A 15,861-nucleotide genomic window follows, 5' to 3' on the forward strand; every position below is an offset into this window, starting at 1 on the left:
GCAACAGTCCCTTCTGGGATAAAGCACAGATGTCACAGAAATTGCAGTCACATGGACTTTGCCACTTCAGCAAAGAAAGTCTCCTCGTTCTGTTTTCACCGAGGGCAGCAGAACACACACATAAACACACACAAAGCAATCTCTATAATTAGTCTTTGCTGCAGTGATTCAACACGTACGTGCATAAACATCCAAAGTTGCCCCAGTCATCTCATATATAAGAATGGAAATTCACACCTTTGCTCAACTATTAAACAGCTGATGACACTTTTTTATATCAGGAAAAATAAAGATAACAGACGCATTTGACGGGCTTCGAACCGGAGGCCCTCCTCGTGTTATATTTTCCATCTTTTAACGGAGGAAGCGCCAAATGTAAGTCACCTTTTAGGGAAATTGCTGGGCCTAAGAAGGTGAGCACAGACACCCAGCAGACCGTTAAAGTGACTTTGAGAAATATCACATAGATTTTCTCCCTCAGGTTAAACACAGCAGTGATTTTCAGCATGTTTAATAGTCACAGGGAAGCATGTCATTTCCTTTAAGTAGTACCTGAGGGAACACAGGAATAACCTTTGGAGTTACACCTTTTATCATAAAAACAATATGCCATTCCCTGCTTGTTGTTGTTGCACATAGTATATATATTATCAGACAGTATATATCTAATAATATACATAGATAATTATATTATCTTGAAAAAAAGACTAGTAATTTAGAGCCTAAATCTATTTTGACTGCTTTAAAAAATGAATTTCTCTTTAAATCCAGGTTAGTTTTCCTTTTCCTCTTCTCCGCCTTATTCAAACAAGCAAAATTAATGAGTAAACAGTGAAAAGATCTGAAGAACCAGTTTTCAGCCATATGGGGTGCTCTTCATCCATAACGCAGACAAAAGACTGGCACTAGTGGCTCAGAGACAGGTTTGAGAGCTCCACATATTTTCAGGATGAAACATTAACAATGGGCTGTACTGCAGGTAGACAAACCTCGTTGTTAATACGCTGCACTGCCTCGCCTTTTTAAATGCTGGGTTTAATAAAGCAGGACATCCCACTTACCTTGAAAGAACAGGTAGAGGGGAAGAAAATCTTCAGCGACAGTATCCAGCAAGTCATGCATTTTGTTCGGTATAAGCGTGGGAATGATTTCTATTCTTTTACCTGTTGCGGTAGAATAGCGGTGCTGATCGGCATCCAGGGTGACGATCCAGCTACTGAAGAGGGGAGGATCGATCCAGCAGCCGGGCGGGTGTGGACTGGAAATGGGCGTCTTCAGTTCCAAGAGTCAAGCTACGCGGAAGTGCGCGGAAGACTTCCGGCTTTGTCTTTCAAAAATAAAACTCAAAAGGGAACGAACTACTGTTCAACTCCTTCAGATGTACAGTGCTCTGAAAAAGTTTTAAGTATATTTTTCTGGGAGAATGTGAAAGAAGTAGAGAGATTTATGAAAACGTACATAGACACATAGAAAAAGAGAGGCAAAAACCACCTTAATGACCACCTTCTATTGACGCTTTCTTGTCATTTCTTTAATAATAATTATCCAGGCTTATTGAAGAACATTCATAGCTCTTTCTTTGGATTTTGGCTTTCTTTTCTTCCATTCTCCATCAATATGACCCCACATTTCTTCAGTATTGTCCACCTCCAAGCTCTGCGGAGGCCAATCCATGATCGATAGTGTTCCATTGTGTGTTTTTCTAATCACATATGCTTTTATTGCATTGTGAGTGTGTTTGGGATCATTTTCAAGCTGACAAATTAAACCGTTACCAATGAGATGAGTTCCAGATTGCAAAACATGGTAGATCAAAATCTGACTGTACCTTTCTGCATTCATAATCACATAATTTTTCAGGAGCTGTGTTTGACCTTAACTTTCAGATATGGTTCATCAGCTGTACAGTCTTTTTTTAAGGCCTGCCACTTCTTGTTTTCTATTAGTCCTTTAGTTATCCAGGTAAAACTCTCATTGAGATTAGAAATCATTCTTCTTTTGTCCTCCAATTGTCCAGTTTCTTCAAATGTTTTAAGGACACCATGCACACCATGGTGAAATATCCCAAGTTTTAAGTAATAGTTCTTTGGGAACCACCTTGTTGGAGCAAAGATACTATTTTATCCCTGTCAAACGTATTTACCTTTGGCATTTTTTGTGCATCCAACAAAAGAAATGGGAACAAATTATGTTTTTATGACTAGCTTTTCGTAACAAAGTACGTAAATATGATGAATGACAAGAAATTCTCAGTTCTTGGAAGCAAACTATCTCGAAATACTGTAGATGGGTGACTAATTAAATGAAGAACTTTCACACTCTGCCCCTATTGAACTCTTAGATGTAAGGTTGTCTTGAGAGATTAGGTTTATCCAAAGGTGAAACATTTCCATTCTGATGCGAGTGGTGGCTCAGTCCGCATTCTGCAAAACCTCACTAAATGCTTTGCTGTGCATTAATGAAGTCAAGCATTAGGCCAGGGAATTTCTTTAGGAACAACGATGAGCATCCCTCCAGTAGCGTCCCAGAATCAGGGAATTTTGAGGGGAAAATTTAAGTATGCCTATGTTATGCAGTTTTCTGCTCTTGCTTTATATTTTTATATACTTTATTACCTTTACTTAAGTAAAATGTCTAAATACTCCAGCCCCCCACCTTCTACTAAACCATTATCCAAAGATTCCATTAGAATTTTTGTGCAGCTCCACTTCTCATATTAATCTGTAATAGGTCACAAGGCTGCACATAAGCCTGAAAGTTGTTATCTATACCAGTCCTTCACACTGATTTTGTCTTGCAGTAGACATTTGTGTCTTGCTCACAAATCACTTTTTTCTTTCATTTGTCACCTGTATGTTGGATTTTCAGCCACTTATATTAGTAATAATCAAAATCTACAAACAACTTATACAAAACATAACAGAGTGGCACCCCAAAAGACAATTTAGTGATTTGTCTTTTTGAATTTTTTATTTTAGTGAACTGGGGATAGAATTCCTTTTTAAAATCCCTAAAGCCATGTAGAAAAAGTCTTTTACTCGTTTTTCTTTTAATGGTTATATGGTTTGTAGAATATATAAGGTCCACAAAAGGAGTAAATTATGTTAGTATTGAGCACCACCAACGGCCCAATTTTGGCATTACATCAAAATCATACACCAAGTCTAATCTTTAAGCCTCTAATATGAAAATTTCAGCTACAATTAAATATGCAATACTTAGCAAATGTTAGACACATACACAAGAAAACCCAAATATTCAGGAAACCTGACAAAAACTTGTTTAAAAGTAAATATTATATTGTTGTTAATTAGGCACACTGGACTTCAGTAAGAAACTGATCAAGCATAACATTTAAACACCAAGACAATTTTTTTGGTTGGGAATACAAGTATTAATCACAAACACCTTACATTGGTTAGCGAGCTAAAAAATTTGCTCGCCACTGTAATATTTACACACACATATATATATAAATAAAACACACCATGACGATATGACAGGTTCGAGCTTTCAAACCTTTATACAAAATGTACATACAGTGAGCTATCAATGTGTATATTACCTCAAATATGAATACATACATTTATTTGTGTTGCAGGATCAGTTTTAGTAATTTACATTATTGTTGCCATTCTGGAAAATTATCTGAAAAACTTTTGTATATACATATTTACACAATGACGTATTTCTATGTTTGCTCATTTATAAAGTGAAATACATACATATGTAAAAAAAAGAAAAAAGAAAAAAAAGAGTAAAATATATAAAACAAAAAGCAAGAGAATGATAAACATTTTACAAACAGTCCAGGATACCTCAATGGATAAAAAGAAAGAAGGGAAAAAAAGGAAACAACATCTATGAAGTTCAACATCCAAATTCTTTGTTATAAATTAGAGTACTAAAAGGCTGCTACAGAAGGGAAATAACACATGTGGTTCCATGCTGCAGACATTTGCCCTGAAAGCTTTTGGTCAATATGAGCCATCTTTTCAGGCTTTTAACCCATAGCTCTACTATATTTGTATAGATTGAGATCGCTTTAAAAAAAAAAAAAAAAAAAAAAAGAAAAGAAAGAAAAAAGATTGAACTCTCCTTCTCCATCAACAACAAAAAGCTTTTCACAGGGATTAAGGCAACATTATTCAAACTTAATGGTCTATACAAAAGACATTTTTTTTCCATTAACACTCACATTCCTGTTTAACATCCACTTCACTTTCTGCACTTCCAGCTGGCACATGTTCCTGCTCCTCTTTTATCTCTGTGTCCTGACCTACAGTTACCATGTAGTAATCCATGTATCCCTCAGTGTCTGACTCGGTTTTTATGACAGTCTCACTACTTAGAGATGCAGTTTGCACACATCCATCAGAGGGCTGTGATGACTTGCTTCCATTATTGCTTTCAGAGGTTGGACATGCGGTATGCCCAAGGTAGCCTGCAGGATGACCTGGGACTAAATTCTTGGCAGCCTCAGTGTTTAAGTCAGTTCTTACATCATCATTACCTTGGTGATAGTTTGTTTCAACATCCAGTGATGGCATATTGCCATAACGTGGATCATCTTCCTCCTCTTTAATTTGGAGGTTTCCTGGAAGAAAACCGTCACAACCTACAGTTGTGGTGGTACTGGTGGAGGTAATCGTAGGGGTATTCATGGGGGTAAGTGTAGAGGTGCTCATGGGGGCAATTGTAGGGGTATTAATGACGGTAACTGGAGGTGTAAAAATTGGGGTAATTGTTGGGTTAATCACAGGGGTAACCATAGGGTTGATTACAGAGGTAATCATAGGTGTAAAAATGGAGGTAATCGTAGGGATGTTCATAGGGTTGACATTCATCTGCATTATTGTCACTGGCTGCATTTGGATTGCATGATATGTTGCTGGCTGCACACATTGGTTTCCATCCACTCTATGAGCACTTTTATTATTTTGCAGATTTTGTGTTAAGCTCTGTGGGAGTTTGGGTCCAGACAGAAATGGTAACTTGAAGATCTTTTCTATTCCAGTATTTCGATACTGTCTGATCATCGAATGGAATTTGGTTGCAGCAGCGATTGAAAATTCCCAGCGCCTGTGATGCTGTGAGCTAATCTCAAAGTTATAGTCTAGGATGTCAAACAAAATAGCTGGGAAATACTGGTTCCTTTTCGTTGCTGCAAATTTCTGTATTTCCAACAGCACCGATGATGTCAGTAACTTCAAGTTCAGCTTTTTTTTGTCCGCTGATTTTGATGAAACATCAAGGTCCAGACCTATTTTCTTGCAAATAGGATAGAGATTTTTCTGCTTATTCTTTGTTAATGTCACAGCACTCAGAGTATTACTTAACAGCATGGCTTTTTCCTTCTTTGCTTGCATTTCCAGTTGTCTTTTTCGAACCGTTTCCTTCCATTCATTTCTCTGCACAGTGGGAAGCTCTTCTTCTGCACTCTCAATGACTTGAAATGTGCGAGGTGGCTGAATAATGAAAACTTCGCTGAACCAGGCGGGCTCTCCATCATGTGGATTCACTCTGTAGAACTGCACTGAAGGATTCATGTCTAGACTCTGCTTGTCCAAGCTGAAGTTGTGCTCAAGAACATCATTGACAAGCTTGTGCTTTGTCCCGCACAGTTTCCTGGCAAAAGAATACACCTCGCACATGACCTCCCACGTCAAAACACATGTGTCGAGTTTAAGTTTTGGGTGAGCTTTGTCCACACATAGGCTTAAACCTATTTTCTTGCAGAGAGGGTAAGTGTTCAATATTGTTTCTACTGATGCAGAAAAAGAGGTTTGATCATCTGGAGGCTTTTTTACCGTGCTGCTTGCGTTAGTAGAGATGACGCTGGTCACGGCAAGAGGATGGCAAAGCACATTACCAGAGTGAGATTCATCCTGGACAAGCTTGCCATTTTTATCTTGATGACATTTGGGGCAATCTGGAGTATATTCCTCAAAGAAAACTGACAGAGGGAGTTTAAAAAGCTTTTTCTTTTGAGGCAGGCTGAATTTTTTTGACTTCAGTGTTGTAATGGTTTGCATGAGCTGCTCTGCGAAGGCAATGTGAGATAGCTCACTGTTCAAATTTAGATCAAAATTATACTCCAGGATCTCCATGATGAAGTCTTTTGTGGATGACAGCATTGCTTCGGCAAATGTGTTAACTTCAACCATGACGCCGTTGGTCAATAACTTTGGGTCCAGATTTTGCTTTACTCCAAATCCGACATTAAAATCCATATCCAATTTCTTACACCTGGAGTAAGAATACAGTGGGCAATGTTCTCCATGAGGCACTGAGAGGATGCGTTGAATTTGATTGATACGCAATCTCCATAGAACTGAATTTAGGTCATTTTGTTGCTTGTCAGTGGAAGTGCTTACATTTTGGTGCTTGACTGTTCGAGTAGATGCAGCACTACATATTTCTGCATCTGGCTTGTATTGGCAATTCAGTTTCATGACTATTGGATAATCTCTTCGTGTGTTCTTTTGCTTTGCTTGGGCAACCCAGGTTGCCACATTTCTATGATCATTTGCAACAGGAATTTGTGCAAGAATATGTCTAGCAAGTTCAGAATTGACGTTTTGCAAATCAAGCTCAAAGTTGTGTCTGAGAACGTCCAGACAAATCTGCTCAAATGTCCCACACAACTTTTCAGCAAAGTTTGTCACTTCCATCATTGCTCCTTTGGTCAGTTTGTTGACATCAAGTTTGTTTTTCTGTTGACTGCAGCTTACATGCAACTTCAGACCAATCTCCTTGGAGAAGGGATACAGGTTCACACTTTCCTCGGATATTGTTTTCGGTGGACCAGCTGGTAAACCTGGTATAGTTGACACATGTGGGTCTGGTCTAGTTTCACCATCTGAATCAGGGGGATGTGAGGGTTCAACATCAGACTCATCCAATCTTGATATGCTGCTGTCCATGCTCTGGTATCTTGTGCCTATTGAAAACATGGAATCGGGGAGTTTAAATACCTCTTTTGAGAATTTGACTGGATCTTCATATTCCTGAAGCTGTCTTATTTTATTCATCAGTTCACATGCAATGGTGTATCTGTGGCTATTGCTCTCTAGGTCTAATGCAAAGTTCTTCTCAAGAATCTCCATGATGAATTCCTGCTGGGATGAACTCATTGCCAAGGCAAACCGAGCAACTTTATACAGAACAGAATTGGTCAGACAGTCAGCACTCAAATTTTTCTTGGGTCTAAACCCAATATTGAATTCTAGGTTAACTTTCTTGGGCCTGAAGAATGGACAGTACTCTTTGTCTAGGACTAGGAGGATTTGTTTCACACGGTGAGTACGCAGCTTCCACATGTTACTCTCCATTTCCTTTTCCTCTTCTTTCATGTCAAATTCATTTGGTACATCTGTTGGAATCTCTTCCTCCTCTTCATATTCTAGCAGCCCACTTTCATCTGGCTGACTTGGAGATGGCAGGTCCATATCTGTGTCTACGATTGCTGAACTGAAGGAACTATCAGTGGTGGTATGGAAAGGAGCAGAGATGCAAGATGATGTTGGGTTTTCTATGTCATCCTCATTCCCGCTGTTTTCTGAATCTGTGAGTGTGTCTGCTTCTATAGGACACATGTAGCAATAGTCCACTCCAACTGTTTCGTCTAGACTCAAACCCATTTCATCAAATCCAATCCTTCCTACACTATCATTGGCATAATCACTTGACACCATGGCCCTTTTCTTCTTTGCCTGCATGTCCAGCTGTCTTTTTCTGATCGTTTCTTTCCATTCATTTGTCTGCGTGGTGGATTGTCCTTCCCTTTTAACCCCAATAACAGGACATTTGCGAGGTGCCTGAATAACAAAAACATCATTGAACCAGGCATGCTCTCCTTCTCGTGGCTGTACTCTACAGAACAACATTGAAGGATTGAGGTCTAGAGTCTGTTTGTCCAAGTTGAAGTTGTGCTCAAGAATATCATTGACAAGTTTATGCTTTGTTCCACTCAGTTTCCTGGCAAAAGAATAAACCTCACACATAACACCCCAGGTCAAAGCACGTGTTTCGAGTTTACGTTTACGGTGTGCTTTACTCACGCGGAGTCTTAAACCCATTTTCCTGCATGAGGGGTAACAGCTCATTATAGTCTTTCTTGTTGCTGCAGAAATAGAGGTTCGATCATTTTGAGTACTTTCTGCCTTTGCATCAGCACAAACATCTGACCCAGTTTGGGGCTGCTCAGGGACGCGACCAGACTGCGATTTATCTTGATGACGCTTAATTCTGTCTTGATAACATTTGGGGCAATATGGAGTATATTCATCTACAGATTTTGAGTCAGGCAGTTGAAAAAGTATTTTCTTCTGAGATGCAGCTAGTTTCTTTGTCTTCATTGCTCCAGAGTTTCGCATAAGCTTCTTTCCAAAGGCATTGCGACTTGCCTCGCTGTTCAAATTTAAATCAAAGTTGTACTCCAGGATTGCTGTGATGAAATCTTTTGTAGATGACAACATTGCTTCGGCAAACGTGTTAACTTCAACCATGATGCCATTGGTAAGTAACTTTGGGTCAAGATTTAGTTTTATTCCAGATCCTACATTAAAGTCGATGCCCAATTTCTTACATCTAGAGTAAGAATAAAGTGGGCAGTGTTCTCCATGAGGTACTGAGAGGATGTGCTGAATTTGAATACGTCTCAATTTCCACAGCGCTGAGTTGAGGTCATCTTGTTGTTCAGTGTCAGTGGTACTGCTTACATCTTTGTGTACATTTTCCTCAGTAGAATCAGCTCTACATGCTTCTGTATTTGGGTTATTCTGGCAATTCAGTGTCGGGAGAATTGGGTAATCTCTTTTCGGGTGCTTCGATTTCCCATGGGTTACACGGGTCACAAGATTTCTTTCTTCATTTGCAGCCGGAATGTGTGCAAGAATATTTCTTGCAAGTTCTGAATCGACACTTTGCAAATCAAGCTCAAAGTTGTGTCTGAGAACATCCAGACAAATCTGCTCAAATGTTCCACACAACTTTTCAGCAAAGTTTGTTACTTCCATCATTGCTCCTTTGGTCAGTTTGCTGATGTCAAGTTTGTGTTTTTGTTGACTGCAGCTGACATGAAGTTTCAGACCAATCTCCTTGCAGAAGTGATAAGGATGGACCTTTTTCTCTGACTTTATTTCAGGTTTGGTTTCAGTATGTGGCTTGGGTTCCGTTTCATGTAGATGGACTGGTAAATCAGTTGTAGTTACATCATTTGGACTTAGTTTAGTTTCAGCTTGTGAGTCAGGAGAATTTGAAGGAGCGATATCAGATTCCTTCACATTCGATCTGCTGCTGAGGTCTGGGCTAACAATGTCCATTCTCTGAGATATCATTCTGAATGATGGAACAGGACGAGGAAGTTCAAAAACTTCTTTAGAGAATTTGACCGGAACCTCGCATTTCTGAAGCTGTCTTACTCTACTCATGAGTTCACATGCAAAGGTAGGTTTATAAGACTTGTTCTTCAGGCCTAAGTCAAAGTTCTTCTCAAGAATCTCCATGATGAATTCCTGCTGGGATGAATTCATTGCCAAGGCAAATCGAGCAACTTTATACAGAACAGAATTGGTCAGATAGTCACCACTCAAGTTTTTCTTGGGCCCAAACCCAATATTGAATTCCAAATTTGCTTTATTGGGCCTGAAGAATGTACAGTACTCTTTGTCTAGTACCAGCAGGATTTGTTTCACACGGTTAGCACGCAGCTTCCACATGTTACTTTCCGTTTCCATTGTCTCTTCTTCCATGTCACATTCATTTTGCATATTTGCTTTTGAATTGTATTTTCTTCTTTTCTTCAAGCTCTCGTATAGAAGTTCTTCCATAGTCAGCTGTGTGGGAGCTCTTTTAAAGGGATTTGTCTCAAAGGAAAACGGCTCATTCTTAAAATGTGGACTTATTTTAGTACCAGTGCTCTTAAGTTTTTTTCTCCTTTTCAACAGTTGGGACACGCTGAACAAAACTTGCTTTTTGTCCTGTTGATTTTGAAGGTCAAGTTCAAAATTATGCTTCAGGACACTGAGAATAATAGAGCTGTAGGATGCAATCAGTACTCTAGTAAAGTCTACCAGTTCTACCATCATACCATTTGTCAATAAACCTGGATCAAGGCTTTGTTTTGCACCACTTTCAAAGCGCAAACCAATTTCTTCACAGTAAGGGTATGAAAATGGGAGAACATCTCCTCTGATTTCTTCTTTTAACTGCGCCCCTAAGCACTCAATTTCCTCTTCATCATCGCTGACATCAGCATGTAGTCGGTCAATCTTTTTTTCAGATGTTTGTGAGCAAGGAATTTTGCTTGTATGTCTACCATTATCTTCTTTCTTCAGCTGGAAACCGAAATACTGGCAATCGGCTCCCACATTCGGTTCTTTTTTGATGCTTCTGGCACACACTGGCACAAAAGAAGAACCAAAAAGAGCAGCAATGTCAAGTTTTTCTTTAGGAGGCCTCCTCATCAGGTCCTTGAGCTTGTGTGAAATCTGAGCTCTAAAATGAATCCGTTGTTGCTCATTTTCCAAACCAAGATCAAAATTGTTCTCCAGAATGTTCATGATAAAGTGGCTTTTACCCTTTGTAACCATTTTAGCAAAGTCACAGATTTCAAGCATGACCCCGTTTGTCAGTAATTGTAAATCCAGTTTCTGTGCCGTGGATCCAACATTAAAATCTAATCCAATTTTATTGCTGTAATGGAATGGTTCGGGGCTTCTTGAGTATTTTTTTACGTGCATAATCCGCCATTGCCAGACAGTGTTGGCATCCATCCTTTTGCTGTCCTTCAGTCTATTTGGGTTGGTGTCCTCCATCTTCAGTTCCATTTTCGTATCTTTGCGCCCCCTATTCCTGTGTGGAAACAAAAATAGTATACATTATATATGAACCATAACTCATTAACTCAGTCTAAATGTACCAATTTTCACACTATAACAGCCGAGAAAAATAATAGTGCACTTTATTCTACCCACTTCATTATAATTTTGTAAGCTTTGGGTTTTGATACCGGGGCACAGACATACTGCAAGACTACAGCTAGCTCAGTACATTGCAAGCCACAGTGTACAACAGTGTGCAGGACAAAAACAAAAAAACAAAAACGCACATATCGATAGTATTTTAACAGTACGGTAGTCCTACTGAATCAGAGCTCCATTAACTTTGGCACTGGTCTACATGTGAAACAAACATGCTTACGCTGCCAGCTTCCCTAAATATTTCTTTATTTTTTTCCATCTTTTACCTTTATCTTTGAGCATATTATCTGTTCTCATACTAGACATAGGGCTGCTGTTTTGAAACTTGACCCTGAGCTAAGAATATTTATTTGTGAAATTTTACATTTTAATTATATTATCTGATTTATACCAGTGCAGATCGGACTTTTGGACTCTTACTGGCTATGATAACAGTAAGAGGCCATGATGAGACGGCCAAAGTGGGACAGACACTTGTAACCAATTGTAGTCCGAAGCTTTGGCCTATTTGTTAATAGGGACTGAGTTCAGGGCCACAGCCATTCATAACATGATCACATACGTTAAACTAAATTGGTGGGCAAACTGAGGATTCTGATCTTGAATTATTACCTAGAAATTCAGCAATAATGGCTTTTAGCCACATTGCCCAACCCCAGTTACGTCACAAAATAATTCCCAAAAGCAGCCCCCAATTTTTTTTAATATCATGAAGTAATGTAATTATATTTTAATATCATTATTAATGGTTTTTAGCATGAAGACTTTCATTTTGCTTTTGCAACCCCCCCTCAAAAAAAATAAATAAATAAATTACAAATAAGCAAAGTTGTTATGATGTAATGCACAATTTTTAGAGCTTTTCATTAAGTTTTATTTATTAAGTTCAAGCAGCAACTCGAGGGTTTTTTTTTTAAATTTCTATAACTCTTGGGTATTTGATAACATCAAATAAGCAATGCAGTGGAGTTTTTTGCACTCAGAAATGACATTGCGTGTACTCTTTAGGCATAACAAACCTATTAAATAAGAATCCCTGCATGCAGACTTTTTGAATATTTACATGACTTCATTGTACATTGTGGTGGCTGTAGACCAATCATAACCTTGATGGTTCAATCTCTGCCTGCTCCAATCTCCAGTCTAATTGCCTAAGTAGTCTTGGGCAAGATACTAAACCTCAAGTTGCTGTCTGATCCATTCATCAGGATATGAGTGTGTGTGAATTAATAATAATAATAATGGATACTTTATTGATCCCCGCGGGGAAATTACTCTCTGCACTTGACCCATTCACTCAGTGAAGCAGTGGGTAGCCACTAAGCAGGCGCACCGGGGAGCAGTGTGTAGGGACGGTACCTTGCTCAGGAGTACCTCAGGGTACCCGTTCAGCGGATTCGAACCCCCGACCTACATTAGGATGTAGGCGACTCATTTCTTAGTTAATTAAATGAAGAAAAAAGTTAAATTAACTGACTAGTCTAAAACCAAGAAACAATCCTCCTGGTAGGATGTGCCCAGCAGCAACCAGGAGGTGCACCCAGGAGCTTTAGCTGTCTCTTTTCGATGTGGAGGAGTAGGCAATTGACGTGTTAACCCCTCTCAAATGACTCAACTCCTCACCCTATGACTACGGGAGCGCCCATCAGACAAAGCTAATTTCTGATGCTTGTATTCGCGATTTCATTCTAATAGTTTTGACAAACAGATGATGCCTAGATTATCATATTTATGGTGTTTCTCAACAACGATGTGCCATCTGGTGGCAGATGGTTATATTAAGTGCTTTAATTCCTCAAGTAGAAATCTGCTACATAAGAATCAGTCCAAGTGTTCACAGCCTTGTTAGTTTGAGAGCTTTTCATCTCTGGTGCATGTTTCATTTCTTGACAAGCTACTGTAATTGGCTGGAATACCAAAAGCAGATGGTAGAAATGTTTTTTTTACCTTGAGCTAGGTGCAGCAAAACTATGAAATATGCACACCAGCCAATTGTGCTATACTAATGTGCATGTTACCGAGTCAGAATCCTTAAAAATCAAAAGGCTTTCATGCTTCATTCTGCAACCTCCCCATTTCTCTACACAACAAAACACATTGTCTAAAGGTGCAGTTTCCAAGTGGAAGCTGTGCACAAAAAAAAAATTACATTTGGTCCCTCCTAAACATATTTTTATTTATAATTTATTTCAAGGGGCTGTATTATACTTCTGCACTATTTTGCAGGATATATCAGAAACTTCTTTTTGTCCTGTTTTGTCTTTTTTTTTGTGTTGACGAAAAGAAAGTAAAAAGTTATCCAAAACCCTACAATATTTTAGATGTTTTTGTTTTGAATATTTTTGTTTCTAATCATTATGATCATTAATTTAAATTAAAAAAAATGGGAATGAAAGATCGTATACTTTTAGTATCGTTCAGCTTGAAGATATGTGTTTACTGCTATCGCAGTCTAAGGCACTTCTAAATTCGTTTGTACTGTATGAACAAATTCAGAGAAAAAGACGATGATCTGTGTGTGAAACTTCAGTGTACTTACTCTGGCTACTTACTCTGCCCAACATCAGCATATCCAGCATGTCTGGTACCTGCTCTGGTCCCTTTGCTGTCATCCAAGTAGCAAAGAGACCGTGTGGATACACTGTAGCCCTGCATGAAAAATGAAAAGCTTATTTGAAAAATAATAAATGTATTGATTCTTCAGCTCTTCCTTAAAGAACGATAAAAACATGCAGCCCTGTTAGACACCATCTCACAAACACTGTGGGCATGTGTTTGTGAGCTACACTTCAGTGAAAGTGGGGCCGTTAACCAGGAGAAAAACAAACCAGGTGTTCCTTTGACAAAAGGACAAACTGGGGGTATTTTTTGTCTACCACGGCACTTAAACGAAAGGATACAGACTCTTTAAAAAAAATGAGCAAATTCAACAATAATTAGTTAAAACAGCTTTACTGAATAAAAGTGAAACCTTTTGGACAGTCCTTTCCAAACAAAGCATTTTGACCAGCAGATGGCGATTATTTTGACTGCACCAAATGCTTCTGAACACTGAAGTGCATCACAATAATTCACTGAGCTATCTGGAAAAAAACACAGTCCAATTACTATTACTAAAAGGATGCCATCCATGTATTTAACACGGCAGCAGTGCTAAAAGTGGTCCAGCGGAAGAAAAACCTAATCGAGGGTTTGCATTTACTACTTTCCACCTAAACATGGCGATGTGAAGTCGTTACAAACAGCTACTTCAACGGCAAAGCGACGTCAAAAAGGAGCCCGCAAACAGGATGAAGCTTACCCAAAGTGTGCACAACATTCACACGGCCGTGGTTCTCACTTGGTAAAACTACGCACTTCTTTGCGGCACAACGTTTGAAGGATGCAGCGGAGTTGAAGTCCCTGAATTTCAGCAGGGAGACTATAGACGATGCACAGCACTGTTATGGAAGTGACGTCACAGAAGAGCACCACTACTTCAAAATAAAAGTGCAATACTTGATCGGCAAACTCAATACATTAGATGAAGCAAGGTTTGTTAAAAAACAAAACAAATGCTTGAAAAGTTGCACACAGGCTTGGATTAATCTTTAAAAAAATCTTGGAAATGGTGAAATTTAGTGTTGTAACTACGGAAGAGGATTAGGGCCACTGGGGGAAAAAAGTGGGCACGTCCTTTTTTTTCTTCTTTTCCTGAATTCTGAGAAAAAAGAATTCTGAAAAAGAAAAAAAAGAAAAGATGTGAATGAAGTCGAATTCATTAAGTGGTACAACCGCTTAATAAATGCAAAGGCTGTAGTGACTGCTGTGTCACCTGCTGCTGTCCTAGTTTAGTTTACACTTGTAAGACTTTTATTTTGAAAGCGCATCAATTTGACCTTAGCTCTATGTCTGGGTTTGCTGAATCAGTACAAAGTTAAAAAGTTAAAAGTAAAAAGCTAAAACGATTCCATTTTCTGAGAGGCCCATGTGAAGAAGGGATGCAGTCATTTGTAAGTAATTGCATTTATAAGGCTTGTAGAACTTGTGAAGGTAGGTGGTCAAGGAAGGCGCTCAAGTGTTACACAATCTGATATTTTCATATATTGTTTCAGCTGATGAAATGATAGCTCAGAACAGGACAACTGTCTGCACATGCATACTCACAATCCATGAGATTTAAGCAAATAACCAGAAGCCACCAGGAGTCTTGATGCTTTAACTGAATTTAGAGATAAGCACAAAGAGCAATACACTACCACTAATCAATACTGCCTGATATACAATAATGGCATGTTATAGTTCTTTTTAGTAGTTTTATAAAAGAAAGATAATCAAAAGGATCTCCCAAACAGGTACTGGATCAAATGAATAAGAAAATATTGCATTTACAAAGTAAAATTCACCATCATGTAATTCTTTTCTATTATAAAATCACTAAAAGTGACTAAAGAAAGGAGAAAAAATGCTTAAATATTTTCAAAGAATCATACAGAAACCCTTTATGTCATTTCTGCAGCCATTAGCAGTAAAACCTGGTCATCTCTTCAGGCTTTCAACCCAAAACTCTATTGTTTTGAATCCTTTCCTTAGGTGTAAAGTATTCACATTCCCCCCGCCCCGTTTTTTTTTTTTTTTTCTGCTCTCAGTTTTTGGACCTACAGTTCACATCCTTGTTGTGCAGCCTCAATTTCTAATCCACTTTCAAAGACTGGAAATTAGGCAATTAAACTACACCCAGAAGATCCTGCAGCTTCATCTTGGACTAAATACTCAACAAGCGTCCAGCTCTGTCATAATATGGATGATATTTTTTCTCGGTGTCCAGTTCTGTTATCATATTACCACAATGTAGATCATTCTCCTTCGCCTTAATATGTAGCTTTGCTATTGCAAT

General features: G+C 38.7%; 2 protein-coding genes across 3 annotated transcripts in view; both read right to left on the reverse strand.

The window, feature by feature from the left end:
- itsn2a (intersectin 2a) overlaps positions 1 to 1,090 on the reverse strand; it is a 46,654-nt gene extending 45,564 nt beyond the window's left edge. The window contains exon 1 of the mRNA XM_085371785.1: positions 1,062 to 1,090. The gene's annotated coding sequence lies outside the window, so the exon portion shown is untranslated. The remainder of the gene's footprint in view (positions 1 to 1,061) is intronic.
- A 3,070-nt stretch (positions 1,091 to 4,160) lies between these two features.
- On the reverse strand, positions 4,161 to 14,388 carry LOC146616987 (uncharacterized). Of its 2 annotated transcripts, none has more exons than XM_085373227.1 (3): positions 14,287 to 14,388; positions 13,538 to 13,634; positions 4,161 to 10,857 (listed from the first exon to the last, which is right to left on the reverse strand). In XM_085373227.1, the coding sequence occupies exon 3, from the start codon at positions 10,830 to 10,832 to the stop codon at positions 4,188 to 4,190; it is 6,645 nt and encodes a 2,214-aa protein (XP_085229353.1). In that variant the 5' UTR covers positions 10,833 to 10,857; positions 13,538 to 13,634; positions 14,287 to 14,388; the 3' UTR covers positions 4,161 to 4,187. The 2 variants fall into 2 exon arrangements, with proteins under 2 accessions (XP_085229353.1, XP_085229352.1); XM_085373226.1 differs by having other exon boundaries at positions 13,525 to 13,634.
- Positions 14,389 to 15,861: the final 1,473 nt, after the last annotated feature.

Source organism: Diplotaxodon limnothrissa, linkage group LG15 (assembly GCF_057381915.1).
Source record: "Diplotaxodon limnothrissa isolate DT_005_m linkage group LG15, D_limnothrissa_male_GT1.1, whole genome shotgun sequence".
NCBI classification, from domain to species: Eukaryota; Metazoa; Chordata; class Actinopteri; order Cichliformes; family Cichlidae; genus Diplotaxodon; species Diplotaxodon limnothrissa.

Coding starts and splice junctions, on each gene's coding strand:
- LOC146616987 (XM_085373227.1), bottom strand. CDS start 10,832: ATGGAACTGAAGATGGAGGACACCAACCCAAATAGACTGAAGGACAGC.